We start from the raw sequence: 23080 nt of genomic DNA, 5'->3' as shown, positions 1-23080 counted from the left end.
GTCCATGCTGGAGCTCTTTTTGGATTTGAGACTGCATTGCCACCCGTGCTGATCAGAGCTCCACGCTGGGCAAACAGGAAATGTAATTCAAAAGTTCGCGGGGCTTTTCCTGTTTACCTGCCCGCTGCATCCGAGTTCAGATTGCTGTCCAGAGCGGTCAGTGGTGCACCCGGAGGCCAATAACGTCGATTTCCATCCACACTAACCGTAATCCGATATGTTAATATCGAATTTAGCGCTACTCCTCTCGTCGGGGAGGAGTACAGAAATCGATTTAAAGAGCCCTTTATATCGATATAAAGGCATTGTAGTGTGGACGGGTACAGCGTTAAATTGATTTAACGCTCTTTAAATCAATTTAAACGCGTAGTGTAGACCAGGCCCCAGCTGTGGAAAAGGTAGGAGACCTCAGTCTTGTTTCCCAGTATGGGCACAGGCCTCTTTGGGTACGTCTACACCATGAGCAGAATCTGCAGCAGAGAGTCTCAGAGTCCAGGTCTACAGATTTAGGCTCATGGGTCTTGCCCTATGGCACTAAAAATAGCTGTGTAGATGCTTGGACTGGAGCTCGGGTTCTGAAGCCCACCCCATTAATTAGCAACCAATATACGGCCACTTGAACTGCAGTACAATGTAACATAGTATCGCCATATCCAACCATTCAGAAATTAGTCAGGCAACAAAAAAGAATGAAACTGACTTGAAAGCGAAGTCACAAAACATTTTTTAGAAAATTACTTTTTGCTTCCTGGCTCTTGAGCCTTTAGGCTTCTCATTTTCAAGCTTTTCTCCACTGCTATGAGGGTAAAAAACTTTGGGGGGGGAGGGTAAGAAAGCAAAAAAGATTCTCACAAAACAACATGACTCCAGGAGCCAGGACTTTAAGAAATAAAAAAATTACAAGACTCACAATAAAAGCACAAGTGTTGCAAAACTGGTAACATTTCACTGATGTGTAATTCATAACATTATTTCACAATGCACAGTGGTCACAATAGAAATGGTACTGGGAAAGGGGTAAATAAAAGTGGGGGACCAGGAAGTTCTGAAGGGTTAAGTAGGCATGATTTGTGGAACTGGTTGACTATCTCCAGGAAGTAAAGAATAAATGGAGATTTGAGTTGAATGTTTAGAAGGGAAAAGATTACAGAGTGGTTATGTACTCAACAAAATACATTGTGCATCCATATTCTCCATACATTGTAGTCGCCTTCCTCAAAAGATATTTATGTATGTGCAATCAGAAGTCTTTAATATTTCCTTTTCAAATTATAACATAACAAATTTAGTTAACCATGAGTATCAACATATAAACAGCAGGACTAATAACTGCACAACAAACTCACCGTCCCAGAGTGTTCCTCGTCTTGAAACCCAACATTGCAATACTTCTGCCTCCTCTCAGCCTCAGGGCTCCTGTGGTCTGGTGTGGTGACTTGGTCCTCCAGCCAAGTCATGCCATAGTTCCTTTACAGGGTATCAATGTCCCACCTCAGTGTCCCACAACACTAGTTATCAGCCCCTCCAGCGCTCCTCTTCAAGCCCACTCTTCTTTCAGAGTAGGGGGCTCCCAGTCTCCTTCCCAGCAAAACTCAAACCTGAAACGGAACCAGACACCACTTCAGCCACTCTGCCAACCCAGGCCTCAGCTTGCAGCCCCTCTGTGTTCTCCCCTCTGTGTTCTCTTCTGGAGCCCCACCCCACAGGACTGCCTGCTTGTGGCCTTTTCCCTTTATCAGTGCCCACCACAGGAACTCAGTCCACTCCAGAAGCTTTTCAGTGCTTCTCCCAACTTTGGCCCTTTGCCAGAGCTCCCTTGCTGGGAGAGGATCCCAAGGCCTATTCTCTCCCTGGGCCTCCTGTCTCCCAAGTGTCTTAGAACCATAGGACTGGAAGGGACCTCAAGAGGTTAACTAGTACAGTCCCCTGCCCTCATGGCAGGACTAAGTATAATCTAGACCATCCCTAACAGGTGTTTGTCTAACCTGCTCTTAAAAATCTCCAATGATGGAGCTCTCACAACCTCCCTAGGAACTTAACCACCCTGACAGGAAGTTTTTCCTAATATCCTAATAACTGGAACCAGAACTGATTGCTGTGGGACCCCACTCGATATGCCCTTCCAGCTTAACTGTGAATCACTAACAACTACTCTCTGGGAATGTTTTCCAACCAGTTATGCACCCACCTTACAGTAGCTCCATCTAGGCTGTATTTCTCTAGTTTGTTTGAGACGGTCATGCAAGACAGTATCAAAAGCCTTATTAAAGTCAAGATACATCATATCTACTGCTTCCTCCCTATCCACAAGGCGTTACCCTGTCAAAGAAAGCTATTAAGTTGGTCTGACATGATTTGTTCCTTACAAGTCCATCCTGACTGTTATTTTATCACCTTATTATCTTCTAGCTGTTTGAAAATTGATTGCTTAATTATTTGCTCCATAATCTTTCTGGGTATCAAAGTTAAGCTGACTGGTTTGTAATTCCTTAGGTTGTCCTTATTTCTTTTTTTATAGATTGGCACTATATTTTCCACCACTGTGCTGAGTTGCTCCCTATACAAAGAAGGTCTAGCTAGTCTGCTAAGGAATTGTACCTAACATTCCCTCCAGGTGCCCTTAGGTAGGCTAACTGAGACTTCAGGCTCCCATTAACCTTTTTGCTGCCAGTGTGGCATGTATGCATCCCATCACCAGCTGGTGCAGTTTTACTGCAGTCTGAGAAAACAAAACTTCAGCGCTTTTGTGTAATAAATATCGGTTATTGTGGATCATACACTGTATTTACACTGGGGAGATATTATGTTTCTGTTCGCTAAGACTTTGTTGAATGAATGAGTTACAATTGTATCTGCCGTAGGGTTTATTTTTAAATACATATGATAACTATTGTACACAGGTCTTGGGGTGCTGAGATTTTTTCCTTGCTCAAGAACATAGTTCGCGTTCCGCACTAAACTGTGCTGGGAAGCCTCTGCACCAGGCAGGGCTGTGTCCATTCGGAAACAGGAGGAGCAATAAAAGCTTTGCAATACATTTCATTCTGTTGTACTCTATATAGGTTCTCATACATTATTAAAATTGTGAAGAGTGGACCTTATTCTGCTTCGGCTTGTACAAGCTCTTAACATTCAGCAACAACTCTAGTTAATACTTAACCTCTATACCCAGCAGAATTAACCAGGGGAAGGCACAAAACTTAGATCATTTCTAAAACATACACTAAATTCACTGCAGCAAGAACAGAAAATGGTTTGCAATATTTTGGCTGGAGTCCTCACTAAAAGCAGCCTAGCCAGGCAAGACATATAGATATAGATCTTTATTATTTATAACACAAGCTTTACTAGAATTCTTCTGCCACATTGTGGAAAAAGTCATCTCTCATGATTACAGTGGTCTCAGAGTTAAATTTTATGGCTGTTGTATTGACAATGAGGCTTTTGGCAGGAAGGCTGTGTAAAGGAAAATAAAGATGGTCAATGTTTAGAGATTCCACTGGACAGAATCTCAATCCATCTCCCAGTCTTAATGAACTAGAACCTTTGGAAAGGTTTAGATGTGTCAGCATACACTTTCCTAATTAATCAACAAGCCCCAGGGACTGTTGGATCGGTAAGATTATCGGGGCAAAACCCGCACCCAGCTGATAGAACAGAGACCCACTAGGCCCCACATAAATGTTCTCCCCAAAACAGAAGGATTTTTAAAGGATTCCCAAGTCACTGCATTTAGAGACACAAGAGGCCTTGGTCGTAAGCAGCTGGAGATCTTGATAGAGGGGATTTGCAGGAAGCCAGCTTGTGGTCCAATGCCATGATTAAGCAGGGTATATTTAGAAGCAAGGGCTAGTGTTAGGAAGAAGGAAAGGAAAAGGCTCTAATTGTTTCAGAATTTCTACTAAATACCAGCCTTCAGGAAATACTTTCAAACCAAAGCAACTCTCTCCAAATGAGATGAGGTCTTCTTCACGGATCACTGAACCTAAATTGCCAGATCATCATCCCTAACTACCTTTTCTGTTTGGAGCATATAGAGGATAAAATATCCCTTGCAATTTTGCTCTCTCTCATTAGGTCACTGTCATATTTTTCTACATCTGTCCTTGTCCAATGTTACTAGCATTTTGCCTAACAATACCTTTTCCTTACCTTATCACTTCTGACGAAGGATTCATCAGGAAAACATTGCTTACTTTCTGTTTTTAGTGTGCATTGAATACAGCTCTTTTGTTCCAGAGTGATCTAATAAGACGGGTGGAGGTGTAGAGTAATCTAACCGTGAAAACACAGCCTGGAGTTTGATGGCATTTGGCCACTGTTATCAAAACGCTTGTGGTCAAAATGTAAATCTCGTGTCAATTGCTACTTTTTTCCTAGGATATTTTCCAAGCCAAGAAATCACATTAGTCACAGGTCCCTTGCACTTACTGATTTTAAAAATGGAATCCTCTGAATCAACAAAATACAAAGCGCTATGTGACAGCATGAATAATATAGAGCACTATGTGAAAGTATTCTGTATCAGAAACAAAAGTTCTGCTGATCTGTTTAATTATATGTGCATTAGCAAAGTATTCTGTTACTTTCTCCAGAGTCCTTTCTACTCTCAAACATTTGCAGCCCACTCTTGGAAGCCGTGGATGAAGATCAGAGAGTAGAATTTTTTAGTGATCCCTTGGTAATGCCACTAATTCCATGCAAGTGATCAAAATCCTCTGTTTGTGACATTACAGTCATTATTACAAAATGAAGGATGATGTCACAAATATAAAATAACAATCTCTTTGGGCTGGTGCTATGCTAAGTTGTGAACTTCAAAACATTCAGCAGCTGGATTCAGTCCCAGCACATGAAGCAGAGCTGAACCTTCTTAGGTTCCTCTTCTCCCTGCCTGCCACCTCCACCACCCCCTCACACACCTTTCTCTGCTCTCCTTCCGAAACAGATAGATTTTTCTCTCCTCTTTACTCCCCCTTCCTAGCCAGTACTACCCTTCAGGAGCCTTCAGTATATTTCTTCAGCATACTCATGCAGCATCCTTTGTGCTAATAGATTTGCATGTGAAGTTAAGTGCTGTATGCATAAGGAAACCCTGTACTGTTTTGAATAATAAAGCTTGCTCCACCCTTTAGAATGTTCTAATCCGATTTGCAGATCACTTCTGGGACAAGGCATTATGATATATCATTCAAGAGCTTCTAGGGAACAAGAACTCTTAGTCAGTGCCAAAACAAATATATATAGAATACAGCAGGCACTATACCTGTTCAGCCCCAAATGGGTTTCCACCAGTTCCCAAGTGTCTCCCTGGTCTTTATGATGACAAATTACATTTTCCTGGAAACTGGGCAAGGACATCATTGATTCTGCACCTGGCATGATACATGATCTGCATACTGAGAGAGTGAAATGATGTGAGATTCCTCAAACTCACCTCATTATGCAGCGGTGTACTAATAGCCTTTTGTGTGCGTCCGTCTCTTGGGACAGATGGAAAGCCAGCAGTTTCATAAAATCTGGTGAATTGCTTGCTAGTCATGCTGAGGTTCTCATATAAAATGAAAATAGTCATCCATTTTAATGACAACTGCATTGCATAACTGATGTGGGGAGAAATGGGCGAGATTGGTTAATGCCACTACTGTTCATTTTTGTGATTTGAAATTATTTCATTGCCTGCATGATACATGTGTCACTCTTACCATAGCACAATGCCTCACTTCTCTGAAATAGCATTAACCCCCTTTAGACCATTGAAATGATTCCCAAAAATGTTAGCTTACCTAGTCTCTAGGACGTGTGCTTCTGCAAAGTCTAGAAAAAGAGCCTAGTTCAATGAATAAAACACACACTATTCCATTTCCTTCTATTACGTTCATGTTCAGGGGCATAGTATGTGGGTGCTGGTGGACTGTGATATATAGCAGATCAGACTAGATGATCTAGTGGTGCCTTCTGCCCTTAAACTCTAAAGCACCCTTTTCAGACAAGGAAGTACTTTTTAAAAAAAAAAAAAAGATTCTCTGTAAGTGGAACAATTCTTTAATTAGATGTTGTTTGTGCATGTAGATTTCTGAATAAACCTACACAGCTGTGTTTGAAACTTCCCTATGCAAGGCCATTTGATATCCCCTATACGACATCCTAATCCCATTTTGGTAACTACCCATGTTCATAAATACAGGCAAATAGAAACATTTAAGAGAAAAAAAGAGTTCTGCTTCTGGCAGACCCAGTATGCACAAAACAAATCCCATGAGTAAACACAAATCTCCCCTGAAAAGTTCTGACAGGCTCCAAAGGGACCGTGTGTGTCTTCATCTCTTTCAAGCTTTCCAAGAATAACTTTAAAATACACTAACTGGCAAGTGGTGATTGCATTTTATTCTAACACAGGCCACACTCAGAGCTGGTGCAACTGCACTGAAATTAATAGAGTTAAGGCACAGGTGAATTTGGCCCTCTATATCTAGAAAGGAGGAAACTGATGCAGTTTGCTAGACTGAAGAGTTCACTGAACTGTCACATGCTTTGGTTTTTGCTTCCACAAAGAATTTCATGGCTGTGTCAGACTTGAACTCTCTCTTTCCTCCTAGGGTTCACAGTTTACAATAAGCTTGTCCCATAGCCATAGGCATACATGCCAGTGTGAGGTGGATAAATTAATCAAAACATAAGCCAACCAAACGTATTTTTGTGAGCATGAAGCTAAGCCTAAGAGTGTATGCCAGCAAAAACATATTAACCGGTTTTCTAACAATAGGCCTTCTCCATCACATCGAAAACACCTCAGTTCTACAAATAGTACTCAACTCCAAACACGGCCTTCAGATATTAGAGGTTTTTAAAAAAGGCAAGACCACATGCACTATTCATTATAAATTTAGACACGATAAAGAAGCAGTTAGCGTACAGCTGTCCCCATAGACAAAACACTACTTTGAATTATCTCAACAACAAAGTAAATACTTAACCCTGAGGAGCTTTTGCAGGCCAAATGAGAACTGAGATCAAGGTGGATTGCACAGTGTATAAATCAGTTCATAATTAACTCCATATACCATACAAAATCCCTGCTGTTCTTTAGCGCCAGTTGTCTCCAATATGGCTCTTGGTCTCCTTTTGATAGTTTGCTCAGGAAAGAGCCTTGTTTGAGTTGAAGGAATAAAATAATCTACTTGTCTCTTATGGAGTTCATCCTCATATGATACTGCAAAACTACCCCTTACAGGCTTCTCCTCCATCTAAAATAGATCAGAAGTGCCTGTCACCATGGTATCTAAGGCCCTGAGCCAAAGCCCATTGAAATCAATGAAAAAACTCCCATTGGTTTCAAAGGTTTATGCCCCAAGTGTCCTCATCCCTGGCTTGGGAACTTTAATTCCTCTCTTCCCCTTCCCTCATAGTCTCAACCATTACCCAGCAATCCAAATGAGAGAGATTGCAATTTAAACATATACATGTGCTTACTAGGCTGCCACACATTAACTTGTTCTAAGAATTGAGATAACTTTAGTAGGTTGCAGTTCATGCCTGACCATGTGGGGATAGGGATGGGGATGGGGATGGGGCAGGGGAGGGAGGGCAATCTTGGTGGTGCTTGTTGCTGAGCATTCATTCCCATTGTCAAATTCTTTCATCTCAGTCAAGGACTGTCAGCAAAATTGGATGTTTGCTTAAGATCACAGTTTATGGTATGTCTTGCTCCTCAGTGTGGCAGCTACGCAGTGACTGGCTAGGAAAGAAAGGGGAATGGACTCTCTAGGAAGACAGAAGTGAGCAAAAGTCAGTCAGTCAGTCAAAGATGGACAATCACAGAATGACACAAAATGTCCTCATTTGGGCTTGAGGAGATGGCTACATTGCTTGGTGCTGTGCTACTCAGAGCAACTTCTCTCATTTGACTTTGAGCATCTCATTCAAAATCAAACGAAAAGGCAAAGGGCCCTGTTTACTATTCCTCTCCATTCTCTGTTGTTTTATCCCATTCTTTGCCTATGTGCTAAAATATTTTGGGCCCACCCTTGATGTAAGTTAAGCTCCTAATCAATTCAGTGAGAGTTCTTTGGATCAGGAATGCAGGAGGATTAGACCCTTAGACTAAATATGGCCTCAGGATTTGTCTTCCCATTTTAGACCAGGCGAGGTGGAGGGAAGAACCAAATAACAGTTTATACCTACAGTAACGGTGCTATTTTTGAAGAACATTTTTTTCCTCTGTGAAAAGGATCACACAAATATCAATCCAATTTCATTAAAAAAATTCCCAGGAGAGAGGAAGAAAAGACCTTTGTGAGCTTTTGTAAGAGCTTTTTTTTTCCTCCTGGCTTATCTCCTTTACTCTGAAATTGCTCATTTTCATACAGACCTTGAGAACACTTTCATTGGGCTTTGCTAAATTCATTCCACATTGGTGCGGATGACTCATTCTACCTTGATTTGTTTTGCCCCCTCAGTGTTTTCGCCAGGTCTTTAGTCTAAGGGCTGGTCTACACTACGGGGGGGGAATCGATCTAAGATATGCAACGTCAGCTATGTGAATAACGTAGCTGAAGTCGAAGTATCTTAGATTGAATTACCTACCTCCTCACGGAGCAGGATCAATGTCCGCGGCTCCCCATCTCGACTCCGCTGCCGCCGTTCGGACTGGTGGAGCTCCAGGATCGATAGCAGTTCATTCAGGGATCGATATATCGCGTCTAGATGAGATGTGATATATCGATCCCTGAGAAATCGATTGCTACCCGCCGATACGGGTGAAGACATAGCCCAAGACTCAGCAAATCAGGTCCAGAAGGCATACAGAGGACTCCCGTTCTGTACGGTCACTGGGATTTTGCTGTAGTTCTGGCTGCTGCTACCAAGCTCTCTTTAGTATTTTTTATCTGTACATTTGCTTGGTGCTTTTTTTGACATTTCATTAGAGCCAGCTGGAAAACTGACAAAAATTGAAACTTTGATGAAAAATCCAATAGTCAACACTTCCCCTCCCCTATTCCCCTATCAGCTCTATATTTTAGACAACAGTTGTAGGAAGACCAGATGTCCTACTTCTGTTTGTTTGATCTACTTTCCAGCAGGCCTATATATGTTTTGCATATCCTGGGATAAGAAAGAAAATATCCTTCTTGCTATCCGATTTTATGAACATAAAGCCTGTGACTATATCTGATAAGCAATAAATCTTCATCATGCACAGCACGATTGCAAATGCTTACAGCTCCTTCTTAACCAAATTTCTTCAGATGTGAAAAAACACCAGTCCTGACTGAAGACTGTTCCGTTAATTCAGAAATATAAGAATTTTTCTGAAGTTCCCAGGAAACATCTAAAGGATCAAACAGGCCTGGGAAATTTTAGCCCATAAAGTTCTTCTGAAAAATTGTACAAGCACTTGCAAATAGGGGCCTAGAACAAAACAGTGTATTGCCTCCTCAATCATAATTATACATGGCCCTTGCTGGTTGAGATCCAAAATTAAGTGAATATGATGCAAAGGACACTTCAAAAGCAGCAATGTTGTGTGACTTGATTTTTAGAGGAATTATGGTTAGGATATTTAGGTACCAATGTATACCACTGTAGCACTTTCTTTCTTATAAAAATCCAAGTAAAGACATGCTCGTTTAGGATGTCTCAGAATCTGTGATGCTACAATAGTTTTTAGATAGTCACAAACATTCCACAATGCTTGGTTACCCAAAAAGATTACTTCTGTCATCTGTAAACCAGGAGGTGAAAATGGCATTCCAAAATAAAATGATACAATGAAGAAAAGCACCATGTCACCATTGAGATCAGCACATTAATCTAATAAACACAAAGTGACAGACCATTGTCATAAAAGAAAGGCCAAAACAGGTCACTTCCTACAAATGCTCTACCTTCTATATATTACTTAGAACATTTGATGAGTGTTTTAATAATATTTTTGTGTAAAAAAAAATGTTTATCCCATTTCGAATCTCAGAAAATGATGGTTTTGTAAAGTTGAGAGTCTTGGGACATTCATATGTCACATCATGGATCCTACCAAAAATAGTGTTATTTGAGTTTAAAAAACTACCCAGTTAGCATTTTGCACTGAACTAAATGTACTGCCTCAGCTATTGCTACATTTTAAGCCCAAGGAAATGAAGTAACTCATTTTTACGGTTTTAGATATAGTTCTCTAACAGAAGCTACAGTAAAGGTAACAATGTTCTTTTATTATAGTACAGTCCTGCCTCTTATTTTAATTAGATTTGTTAGTCTTTCACCAGGAAATGTTGTCTAATGATTAGATCAAGGGACTGGGCAACCAGAGCCTGTGGTTCTATGGCTAATTCTGATACTGATCCACTGTGGGAATGTTGACAAGTCATTGAACCTGTAAGTGCTTTGGTTCCCCAATCTGTAAGCTGTACATAATGCATGCTGTATCTACTGTACTGCTCAGGAGCTTGGGGAGACTTTATTAGTTCATTTCTGCAAAGTGCTTTGGGGTCCCTGAATGAAAGGTGTTTTCGAAGTGCAAAGTATTACTAGGATTGTTTTCATTTACTAAGGTTTTATCCCTTTAAGTGCTGCAGTTAAGGTCTCTTCATTACATAGGGTGGGCACTCACCTTGGAAAGAAAAAGATAATTTATTCACCTTATGTTGTTTAGTGGTTACCTTGCTGTATTACTTATTGCCAGTTATTCTATTTATGAGCCTTTATCCTTCAAAGTTCATAGATATAATATTAGATGACAAAGTGAGAACTTTTTAGTGCAGATTCTATACGGAAATAATACGATTACTGTGCAGATAGACATCAGGTCAGAATCGGCTCTCAGTTACTTGAGTATAAATCCAGTGTAATTTAACTGAGTTCAGTAGTTACTCTGGATTTACACTGGTGTAATGAGCAAAATTGAGTCCAATGTTTTTGAGCAACATTTCAGTTTACATGCATTGACCACTATATAGTTACAGGTCCAATTCCAAGTCAATGGGAGCCCTTCCATTGATATCAGTGAGTGGGGGCTTGGGCGCTACATCAATTAAATGCCTGCACTATACATATCTGGTAGTTCCGATGCAGTTTATTCTTATTACAATCCTGGCAAACATTTCTATTACCACCTTCAGTAACTTATAGTAATATTTTGTGTGATGGGAAGGTTTAATTTTTCTGCAGTTCATCATACAAGAGCTCGAACTGGTTGAAATATTGAAATATATTTGATTGTGGTTTTTATGCCTAAAATTATAAATTTTTGGAAAAGAACAGCCATTTTCATAAATATCTTTCAGGTTCTCATTAAAAAACTGGGGGGCAGGGGAACCTATCATTTTTAGGATGTCAACAAACAAATGCCAAAAAAATGGTTTCCGGTTTGTCAACAATAACCCAGAAAATTCCACAAAAACCATTGAGGAAAAAAAAAGTTGCCTTCAATTTAAATTTTGTATTGAAAAGATCTATTTTAAGAGCTGCTAGAACTGATCAGAAAATTTCTGTTGCAAGTCTGATTCATGTCTGTTGTTTTCAGTCAAATTTCTTTCATGGGATATTTATCAATATTTTCCAGTTGAAATATTCTTTCAAAGGAATCTTCATTCCGAAAAAATCAAAATGATTCTCTGCATAAGATCATTGTGAGATATTTCCGCCTCCCCAGCCAGGGCAATAAAAATTGTATCAATGGAGACTGCTTAGTCATTTATTTAATCAACCATACATTAGATTTGGCTTACTGGTTTACACAGGACAGAGCTATAGAACAGTGCACTAGTGAGCCTAGATATGCATCTTTTATTTTTGATGAAACTAACTTCACTGAAGCATTATATTAACTTTAAAGAATGGGAGGAAAACAGATCAGAGCTGGACAGGGACTGCAAAAATTTTCTGAAGCAACCATCACTGAAACAGGACATTTTAAAGCCAATATTGCAGAATTACTTGCAGAAAGCAAAATTTCTAATTAGTACAGTATTTACATGCATTTGCACCAAAAACTTGATTCTAAGGAATTATACTCTTCCAGTTCGGAAAAGAAACCATACCATGTGATACATGTATCTCAAAAGCAGCTTGAATATCAAAATCCTTCAGTGAATTCTCCACTTATACTTTGCAGGCTGAGAATTATTTGCTGAAATTATCCAGCACAATTTCAAATAATGAATACATTTGAGAAAATCATGATCTGCTCAAAGATTTATGAGCAGAGAGAGAAGCTCAGTTAATTGAATAAACTAATTGTGAATTTTTTTTCCCTGCTCTCTTCAGGACATATTTAAGGTCCTTGCTTAAAATAAATGGGGTTTAAGCTATTGGTGCAAGTAGTCAGACAAAGGCTAGACTGAGCCTATAGTCTCAAATCTGATGAAAAGAACAGCTTGGGAAGGAACTGTCTCATCATAGCTCATCCTTTATTAGCCTCGTGTTCTGGAAGGATGATAGGAGGAGGGAGTAATTTACTGCAACATTTAAATGGATGCAGCTTACTCCTGCTTCTCCTGGCCCCACCAGGCCCCAAAGCCAGGCCAACTAGTCCTGGCAGTGGATGGGGACGGACTGAATGGAGTACTCTGCCCTATGCACTGCCACCCTCTTGCTGACACAGCAAGTATCTGGAGAGCAGAGTGCACTCCACCCCTGAGCCACACCCAAGATACAGATAGGCTGAGCAAGGGGGCATCTGTGGAGGGTTACTCCCCTACTTACATGGGTATAATCTAGCCCTGCATTTTTAGCTGCTTGCTTCTGGCCACTCCAACATGCTGTACCATGTTGCATGAGGCTTACTTTCCCTTGCTCAGCTTCAACTACTCCTCCCTCCTGCTACTATCTCTGGCGTTTGTTGAATGAAATAGTGCACTACCTAGCCTTTCTTCGGGAATCTAACATCTGCAGAACTTGATCCTCATGCCCTTACCCAGTTACTTCTGAAGGATCTCTAAAGCTGGGACGGGGGTGAGGGATGTGTTATACTTGAACATGAGTGGTTCCACCCCCAACTTTAGGGAAAGGAGTTCCACAGGACTGATTCACCAGAAGGGGAGGATTTTTTGCTGAAGGAGATGTTCACAGACTAGCCAGAAATGAGTGTCTCTTTGCAGGCTCCAGCTGTGCTATGGCACCAAACATCACTCATAACTATACCATACAAAGGAACTGCAGAGTAGACAGTGACACTTCTGATTGAAATGGTGGAAGCTGCCAAGAAGAAAAGAGGAATTATTTTTGGAAGGAGTCCCAGGGTTCTGTTTTCACTATATGCTTGATTTGAAAGATATACCAAAGGGTGGGTACTAGCTTAACTGAGAAATAGTTTTACAGAGGAAGGAGCCAGAGCTGCAGTTCTGAAGCAAGTCAAGAGACAGCAAAATTATCTCATTTGGGGACTCAGAGTCTGTTAGCCGGCAGCCAGCACAAGTGAAATCATTTTAAACTTGGGAGAACATGGAAAGAAGGATCTGCTGACTGAAGTGAAACATTTTGTATTGTAACCAAACTGTACATCTGTTTAACAGGTTCAGTCTGATACGTAGGTGACAGAGGCCCCTAAATAAAATATAGTGCTTTGGGATATTTACCACTTATTAAAAATATTACTGTGCTCTGCACCATGTTTGGGATTATTACTGTAAACTACAGCAGTATTCCCCACCTTCTCTGCCCCAGGGATGTCCCTTGCTTTTTCTTCTTGTATGTGTTCTGTGTTAATGATTGACATATTGTATGAGACCCAAATGGTGAAGGCCCCATATTCCCTCACAGGGAGCTCTGTGCCAGCTTGATAAATCTTTAGAAGGATCAGGATAGTGCAGCAGGCCCAGAGCTCATACAATAGATAAACCCATCCACTCAGACTTCTCTGGATGCAGGTCTTCAATTTCCATGCCCACAGATCACCACAACTTGGAGATAGCCAAGGTACTGATTATCTGTTCAGATTAAATTATTCTCTCTCTAGCAATTGCTCTTTAAAGACTAGGATGTTCAGAAAAGAGACCACCACTCTGCAGGGTTGCTGGAACAATTGGTACAGTAAGGGTACTGAGAGCTATGGAACCAAACTGTTGTAAACCATGTATATAATAGAAACCACTTCAAACCAGGGGGTGCAGCAGCCCCCTCCCCACCCCACCCCCCAGCACCCTTAGTTCCAGCACTATGCCTCTCTGGACAACATATTTCTAAGGTTAATTGAAAGGAAAGGTATCCTTAGCAAGCTGTTTTCTGGTAGATACAGGCCAGAGCCTCAAAGTTTGGATCCATATCTGAATTTCCCAGTGGCTGGCATTGGACAGGTGGTTTTGGTTCAGAGGCATCTCTCTTGCCTGTGGATATTCTCCTGTAAAAAGCAAAACAAACTAACAGGGGTGAATTCTTCTCCTTTAGGTAAGGTAGGAATAATGTGAAAGACAAGCTTCTCTCCCCTCCTTTTACTCTTAATGAAGATGCTGGCCACTTAAGATGATAATACTTTCTGAGAGCATCTTTGTAAATATGTCAGTTCTAGTGAAGTTAATAGCAATTTAAGCTTGCAGTGCAGTGTTTCAGTCTTCTCAACTAGCCATTACAATACAGCAATGAACAACAAGATAATTACTGTACTAGGGCTGGAACAGAATGATGAAAAGCACCATTCCCTTCATTCCTAGGGAGAAAACAGGCTGGTACAAGGACAGATTTCAGACTGTTGTTTTCTATCCTGAGGATGGGGGTTGCAGGGTCTTTTTCATAAGTATTTCCCAAAGCTACATTCAATCCTAACTGACATTAACAAGCTGTTTTCAGATTAATCTGAACTATGGATGATCAAGGGTTGACAGATATGGTTAAGTAGTCACCATGACTTTGAGAATCAAAATCCCCCCAGGATCCTTTATATTTTGCAGTGTAAGGTTTCTCAATTGCAAACAAAATCAATTACTTCCGAGATGTGCATCTTAAACATAGTTTAACAATAAGCATTTAATATTAAAGACGCTACAATCGTTTTGCCCAGCAGTTTCCAACACATCCACATAGAATGAGGAATGCAGTGTGTGTAGCTCCCGTACAAAGATGCAGAATAAAGAGACAGGAAAAAACAAACATATCACTATGACATGATGGTCCTAAAACACCACATTCCAACCATGCTACAGCACTGCAGAACAACAGTAACTGCCTAAGACTGAAGAGTAACTTTGGAATACGTCTGACTACCTTACCTCCCAAAATATTGTCTTAATAGAATATCCAGCTAATCGTGTGGTGTCTACTCTTCTGTCACTAATAATTGTTTCTCTTTTACTATACCTACTGACAGTTGATAAGAGGTAATGGGAAGCAATTTACATGTAATTTCAAGTTCTCCAACTATTTGAATGTTAACTTTCCCTGAAAGTCCTTTGTACTGTAGAAGGGAAAATTCAGAAGGAAAATTTGGCAGCTTTGCTACATGATATAAACTTCTCAATCTGATATGAAAGTCAGGTCTAAAGTTAGCTAATAATAAAGTGATTTAAATATTGTTCTAGAGAACAGCTTTGGAAACATCAGCTCTATACCCTGTACAATTTAAGAATAAAAAAGGCAGAGGGGACCGCATGTTTGGTTTTAAACTTTTCCAAGACCTAAAGATTTCTCTGAGCTGGCTCATTTGTTCCTGTGTTGTACTCAGAGCTGGTTGAAACATTTCACATGAAACATTTTTTCATTCAAAAGATGGGGTTTTGTCTAAGTCAATATTTCCATAAAAATATGGATTTCAGCAGAATTTACTGTCTGGAAAATCAAAACGTTTCATTTCATCGAGCCAGAACCTTTTGTTTCAGGTTGACTTGTCGTTAATCTTTGCATCTGCCTGAACTATCGTATTGCCTCTTACCCACATTCACCCCATGAGCTGTGCTTCCTTGCCAGACTACATCTCCTGCGATGCACAGAGCTTCCCCTTGTGTCTAAGCAGTTGCTCCTATGATGAACTGAGGCAGCTCAGACAGATGCAGTGTAGTATGAGCAAACAAAACCAAATGGGAAGTTTTGATTAGTGAATGTTGAGACGTTCATATGAACAGTATCAAAACAATGTTCTAACAGAAATTTTTTTCTTTCATGAAAAGTTTTGATATTTCATTTTTTTTTCTGATTTGGATGAAAATGAATGTCAAAATTTCAGAATTTCCCATGGGATGGAAGTACTATATACCTAGATAGCATTCATCACCATGTATTTTTTGACAGGTTTCCATGCCCCAATTAGGGATTATATCCCACCCTCCATCCCTGTTTCCATTGGTGTCGAAGTTTGGTGCCATCGATCATTTTTTAAAAAAAAATTGATGATTATTTTTTATGTTTGAATAGGGAGTATGTTGCGTGCTTGTGCTTTGATACATTTGCTTGTTTGTTTCGAGAAAAAGGACGAAAGAAGAGTGAGAGAGCCTAAAGATTAAAAAAATAAAGCTTTGGTAAGGTTTAGAGAAAAAAGGAAAGAAAGGTTGTTTGATGAGGGTGAGTAAGGAGAGATGATTTTAAAGATAGTTTGGCATTTTATTAAAGAATAGAAAGAGAACTTTAAAGAAATTGAGACATTTTTAAAGGGTTAATTTGAAAGAATAGAGGCAAGTTATTAAAGAAAAGAGATTTTTGGTGAGGTTTAGTAAGGAGAGAATTTTAAAGGACTAGTGGGTACGTTATTAAAGAATAAAAAATTTTGAGATAATGTAAAAGGTGTATTAAATATAAGGGTTGGTTAAGAAAAGAGCATTTTAAAAGAGTTAAATAAAAGAGAAACATATAAAGGAAACTCCTTAGTAAGTACATGGTACAAATATAAAGGTTGGTTAAGAAAGAAACATTTAAAATGTTAAATATAAAGGTAGGTTAAGAAAAGAGCATTTAAAAATATTAAATAATATTGAACAATTGATTTTAAAAGAACATACATGGCAAAAAACGGGCATTTACTAAAGCAGAGATTGTTTAGTAAACACATGGTAAAACAGTATAAAGGGAGGTTAATAGTGAGGCATTTAAACTATTAAATACAAGGATAGGTTTTAAAAAGAGTATTTAAAAAGAGTTAAAAAAAAAGAGAAACATATAAAGATAGGTTAAAAGACAGAACGGGGCAAGAAAAGGGAAAAGAAAGCCCCTTTGCAAAGGGCAAAGATAGACAGCACATGGTTGAGTCAGAGAGAGAGAAAGAGAGATTTTACCCTTCCAAGTGTTTCTGCGGAAAAAGAACTTCCCAGGTTCACAGCCCCTCAGCCTTGTTATCACCCCTTTGGACTGGCCCAATCAGATGTTGTTCTACGGCAGTGTCATAGAATTCATTTTCCTGAACCAGTCCTATAATCCCAAGGTTTTAAAACAAGGACCATCACCCCTCCCCACCGACCTTTAACTGCCTTATTCTTATCTAAAAAAACAGACCCCAAGCATTTTTCCCGCTATGTAGCACTTTTACATAGGGGTCTTAATAAAAGTTAAAACCATAAGCCCTTAGTAACAAACAATTTTTAAAAGTTTTCCCCTATGTTTTAGACTAACATTGGTTACTTTTTAGTGAGACAATTTGAAGCAGCGTGCTTTTTCACCAAAAACAGCCTTTGTAAGCCAGTGGATCAGACAGAAGAAGATTTCTTCTTCCTCCACTTTTTAACAAATAGACCTGAAAGTCTTTTAAAGGAATAAACACTTTAAAAGACAAGCCTATATGAAGACACATCCCTTCATTTAACATTTTTATTGGTGTGTTTCAATAAAATAGAGCATGCAGAAACACCCCAGGTTTAAAACCGCAGGGCCTTAGTTACAGCCAGTTTATACTCCCCTTATTCTGTAAACCAGTGGATCAGAAAGAAGTTGTTTGTTTCTTCCCCCGACTTTTTAACAAACGCAAGTGAAAGTTATATTAAGTTTTGTAAAGGAATAAACACTTGAGAAGAGTAAACCTATATGAAGAAAGAGCCCTTAGCACTTTTGCATGTGTTGTTATAAAAAATGAGCATGCAGAAATAACCCAGAGTTAAACCCACAAACCCTTACTAACAAAAAGTTTTTAAAAGCTTTTCCCTATGTTTTTAGTGAGGACAATTAGAAGCTGCAGCAAAAACAGTGTCTGTGAGCCAGTGGATCAGAGAGAAGATGCTTCTTCCCCCACTTCTTAACAAATAGAGATGAAAGTTATATTAAGGCTTGTAAGGGAATAAACACTTGAAAAGACAAGCCTATATGAAGAGACATCTCTTTGTTTAGCACTTTTGCATATGTTTCAATAAAAAAAGAGCATGCAGAAACATCCCAGGGTTAAAAACACAGAGAACCTTTTTATAAAAGTAACTTATAGTGATAAAAAAAAATTTCCCCTGTGTTTTAGGGAGGGAAAGCCCTAAACTATTGGCTAAAAGTATCGTGCAGTCTCCCTCCCTAAGTAAGGAGCTTCTATTTAAACAGGTCTGAAGATTAACGATGGCTGCACCTAGAAGGCTGGCAGTCAAGCCTCTCATGAAGAGAAGTTATACCTTTTTTATTACAACACATGCAAAAGTGCTAAATAAAGGGATGTTTCTTCATATAGGTTTGTCTTTTCAGGTGATTATTCCTTTACAAAAAAAATTAATATAACTTTCACTTGTATTTGTTGAAAAGCAGGCGAAGCAGCAGCCTTCTTATCTATGATCCACTAATTCACAGATGCTGTTTTTGTTAAATTTCTGTTAGAACATTGTTTTGATACTGTTCATAAGAATGTTTTAACATTCATGAATCAAAACTTCCCATTTGATTTTATTCAGCTGATATAACTCTGCATCTGCCTGAGCTGCCTCAGTTCATCATGGGAGCAACTGCTTAGACACAAGGGGAAGCTCTGTGCATCGCAGGAGATGTAGTCTGGCAAGGAAGCACAGCCCATAGGGGTGAATAGGTCTGGTGCGCTGGGCCGGTTTGTTTACCTGCAGCATCCACAGGTTTGGCCGATCGCAGCTCCCACTAGCCACGGTTCACCATTCCAGGCCACTGGGGGCTGCAGGAAGCGGCAGCCAGCATCTCCCTTGGCTTGCTTCATCTCTCCTTACTCAACCTCACCAAACAATTTCTCTTTCCTTTTTCCCTCTAAACCTTACCAAAGCTTTCTTTTTTTAATCTTTATGATCTCACACTCTATTCTTTCAACCTTTTTCTCTAAACAAACAAGCAAATGTATCTGAGCACAAGCACGCAACATACCCCCCATTCAAACATAAAAAATAATCAACAAAAATATTTTCTCAAAATGGCCTTCGGCGCCAAACTTTGACGCCAATGGAAATGGGGATGGGGATGGAGGGTGGAATATAAGCCCTAACTGAGGTGTGGAAACCTATCAAAAATACCTGGTGATGAATGCTATCAAGGTATATACTACTGATGGAAATTCCATTTTTTGATCAGCGTTAGTTGTACTGTAATTAATTGGCCTGATACTCTAGGGTAAATCCAGTAACTTCAGTGGAGTTAATTGTGACCTATATTGGTGTGGGAACAAATGTAGGCTCCGTAGGTTTATTGGCTTGGATGTTGCGCTGAGCCAGAGCCAATTCTGAGCCTTTATGAGTTTGGCTCTCTCTAGCAGCCATTTACCATTACTTAAGAAATCTCTGTTCTATATTCCCTACTGTTCATATTTTACAATGTTTTCTAGGTTGCAAAAGAAGATGAAAAAGCTTATCCTCCTTTTCTCCCTGATCTTGGCTCCAGCCTCTGTTTACACAGAAGATTTCAAGACAAAACTAAATCTTTCACCAAGCAGTAACAGTCATAAACGATTTAAGAGAGAATGGATCTGGAATCAAATGCATATCATGGAAGAGATTAATTCACCATTACCACATCATGTTGGGAAGGTAATTAACAATGTATTAGCAATCAATCAGCAGTTACTAACTAGGGTGAAATTCCATGTAAGAGCATGATGAACAGTGTTACTTTTTGACATTGTAGGTGTGACAGAAGAAAGAAAATTGTAATGTGGTTTTAATCCCAAACTACAGGATGGGAGTAATGGTAACAATTTGAAGACTTATAGTAAACCAAGAATAATGTCACAAAACCAAAATCTACTTTATTTGTAAAATACAAATAGGTTTTATAAATTGGTTGGACATCTGTGCAACTGGGGAGTATTTTGGTGGCATACAGGTGTAATGGGATGAATGGTAAATTAGTTGCACTAATATTACACTACCATTTTCTCACATCTCAGTTTATCTTCTTCCTGAAACACAGGCCAGAATTCTGTCTTTTAATGGCCATATCTTCTGCTGGTGTAAATTGGCCCAGCTCTGTTAATTTTAGTGCAGCTACACCAGTTTATTCCAGCTATGGATCTAGCTCCTGCTTCTAGGTTCTAAATAAATGCATTGAGAAGTGAACTTGTGCTTTTATTACAATATTCATAAATTCTGACTGCTGTTCTCCTTTTAGAGGGAAAGTGAGCATGAGGAAGTGGTTATGGGTGGTTCAGTATCAGAGACAAAACTTGATTACCAGAGAAACTGTATAATTCTATAGACAATAGAGAAACGATTAGGTAGTTTAGCATGCCAGTCTCTCTCTCTGGATACAGGTTACTACTGTACTTCTCATCCCCCCGTGACTGTACATTAGTATTTGGTTATTTAGGGAGAGTTAGGAACCCAATTTACAGCCTGTTCTGGGAATAGTAGAGTTAGTTGAAAATGCCTGCAGTAAGCGTGGACAGTTTTACAAGACTATTTAATAAATTCTCTCTCTCTCCCTCCTCTCTCTCTCTCTCTCTCACACACACACACAAATGACTCATTTAAATTTAAGTATCAAACTATGCTAATCTTATTTACCCTCTACTCTGACTCTCCGAAGTCAGTTCCACTAAAACAACCTATAATCTGCAAGTCTGATAGACTTATGTGGCAGTCATGAAACAAATTATCCTACAGAGCATTTTGAGACAACGGTTGATCCACCAACAAGCAACATGGTCTATATTGAGAATCCAGTTTTACTGAAAATAGATTTCATCTGTTCATTGTGCAGCAGAAGTGCATATTCTAATCACTCCATGGTTGCTCTCTAAAAATCACATGACACAACTGAAGTTGTGCTTCATTTTTAAATTGACAATAAAACTCTGATATGTTAGGGGCGGCTCCAGGCACCAGCACACCAAGCATGTGCCTGGGGCGGCAAGCCACGGGGGGCGGCCTGCCAGTCACAGTGAAGGCGGCAGCCAGGCTGCCTTCGATGGCACACCTGCGGGAGGTCTGCCGGTCCCACAGTTTCGGCAGCAATTCAGCGGCGGGTACACCATAGGAGCAGGATCGGCGGACCTCTCGCTGTCATGCCTCCGAAAGCCACCTGAATGCCGTGCTTGGGGCAGCAAAATACATAGAGCCACCCCTGGATATGCTTAATATTTGTAGCTTCATGCATCTGCATTTCATTATTAACTGTAGATACCAATCTGTGCAGATTAAAAAAAGAAGAGTCATTTGAATGAAATGCTTTATTTGTGCACATCTTTTTTTTTAAATTATGCCAAAAGTCAAGATGTGCAGAGTCTATTTGATGCAAAAACAAAACTCTTGTGTTGTGTGCTTATTTAATTTGATAATTTGTTATTTGTACACATATGAATTATAAACAACTAATAGAGCTACATAGCTAAGGAATGGATGTAGTCAGTGTAAATAAATCAGAATTCAGAAGTTAATGAATTTATTAACAGATTTTACCCTCACCAAGCACCTGATTCAAAGCTCAGTGAAATCAATAGGATTTCAACCTGTTGTATTGGGCCCAAAATACAATTGTAGCAAATCTGAAGAGAGTTCTTTCTGTTTATTGCTTCATGGATTTCATTAATAGGTCCTAATTTCAAAGTCATAAGTCAGATCTACAACCTTACTGCAAATCCAGGGAAACTACCTTTCCAAAAATATATTATCAGATCTTCAGCTTCTAATAGTCTCAGAAGAGTTTCAATCCTACCACTTATATCTGCAGGCTGCCCAAGTTATACTGTATTTAGACTAGTGTCATTATCAGCACTCAATCAACTTATTTCTGTGTGCATGGCAAATTTGCATATTCTAATTAAACAACTGTGTTGACTTCAAGTCTCTGTAATAAGAAAAATCAGTCACCATGACATATAAAATGTCTCATGAACACTAGATGAATTAAATATACTAAAGGGATACAATTCTAACCTGTCAGCCATTCTCTAGGCATGCTGTGTTCATGGCTAATCTCAAACAGGTTGTCAATTTTTGTGTTTTTTTAATTCTTTTATTCATCAAGCCATCAAACTAGAACCACGAAAATTTGGCAGCTAAACCTGAAATGCCTGCTATATACCGCAAGAGTGAACATCATTTGAAAGATTCCCTTTAGGGTATACACAAAGGGTGGAATTTTAGGCCATTGCCAACCACTCTTGAAATTTACTCTCATTAGACTTAATGTAAAAGATTACCATAGACTTTAAAAGGCAGAAGAGCTGTACCAGCACTCAGTGAGTTGATAATACCACCTTAGATGCAGTTATGGTATTAACTTGTTTGGTTCTGTTTCTTTTAAAAGAAAGCCTACAGTTCTCAGATTAGACCAAAATGCAGGGGGAGGGGCTGTATTTGGAAATGTTGTAGTTCTCAGGTTTTTTCACAATTTTGTAAAAAATTAATTGTTAAAAAAAAAAGAGCATTGACCTACTTGCAAACTCATTTTCTATAGTACATTGCTCATAAAATCCTATGATTAACTGCACATCGCGCTGGCAAAGTTCTTCAAATGTAGTCTTTCAATCTGAACAACTTTTCTGATAAATGCAGCTGTACGTTTTCTTCCCATGTACGACAATCAGCACCTGTCAGCCTGCCTTGGTAAAATGAAACAGACTTTTCTGGATCAGCGCTCTTTACTGGCAGTGAGCTAGACAGAAAGAGGCCATAGGGTATTCTCAGCTAATACCCGGGGCATTTCTGCTTCATTTCAGACCAATTCAACAGGAGATTGAGAAGAACACCTCTATTCCTGGTGCTGTCCTAAATAAGAGAATAATTTACTTTGTATGGTGCTCTGT

The 23080-nt window shown here is 39.4% G+C and overlaps 1 protein-coding gene across 1 annotated transcript in view; it reads left to right on the top strand.

Annotated features, from left to right (window-relative positions):
- The window catches only part of CDH5 (cadherin 5), a 50690-nt gene that overhangs the window by 7462 nt on the left and 20148 nt on the right, over positions 1–23080 (top strand). The window contains exon 2 of the mRNA XM_032803761.2: positions 19661–19862. Within this exon, the coding sequence (XP_032659652.1) occupies positions 19674–19862 (189 nt within the window). The 5' untranslated portion in view covers positions 19661–19673. The remainder of the gene's footprint in view (positions 1–19660; positions 19863–23080) is intronic.

The sequence above is a fragment of the Chelonoidis abingdonii genome, chromosome 19, assembly GCF_003597395.2.
Source record: "Chelonoidis abingdonii isolate Lonesome George chromosome 19, CheloAbing_2.0, whole genome shotgun sequence".
In the NCBI taxonomy this organism is placed as follows: Eukaryota; Metazoa; Chordata; order Testudines; family Testudinidae; genus Chelonoidis; species Chelonoidis abingdonii.
This window is presented reverse-complemented; position numbering and strand designations above follow the sequence as displayed.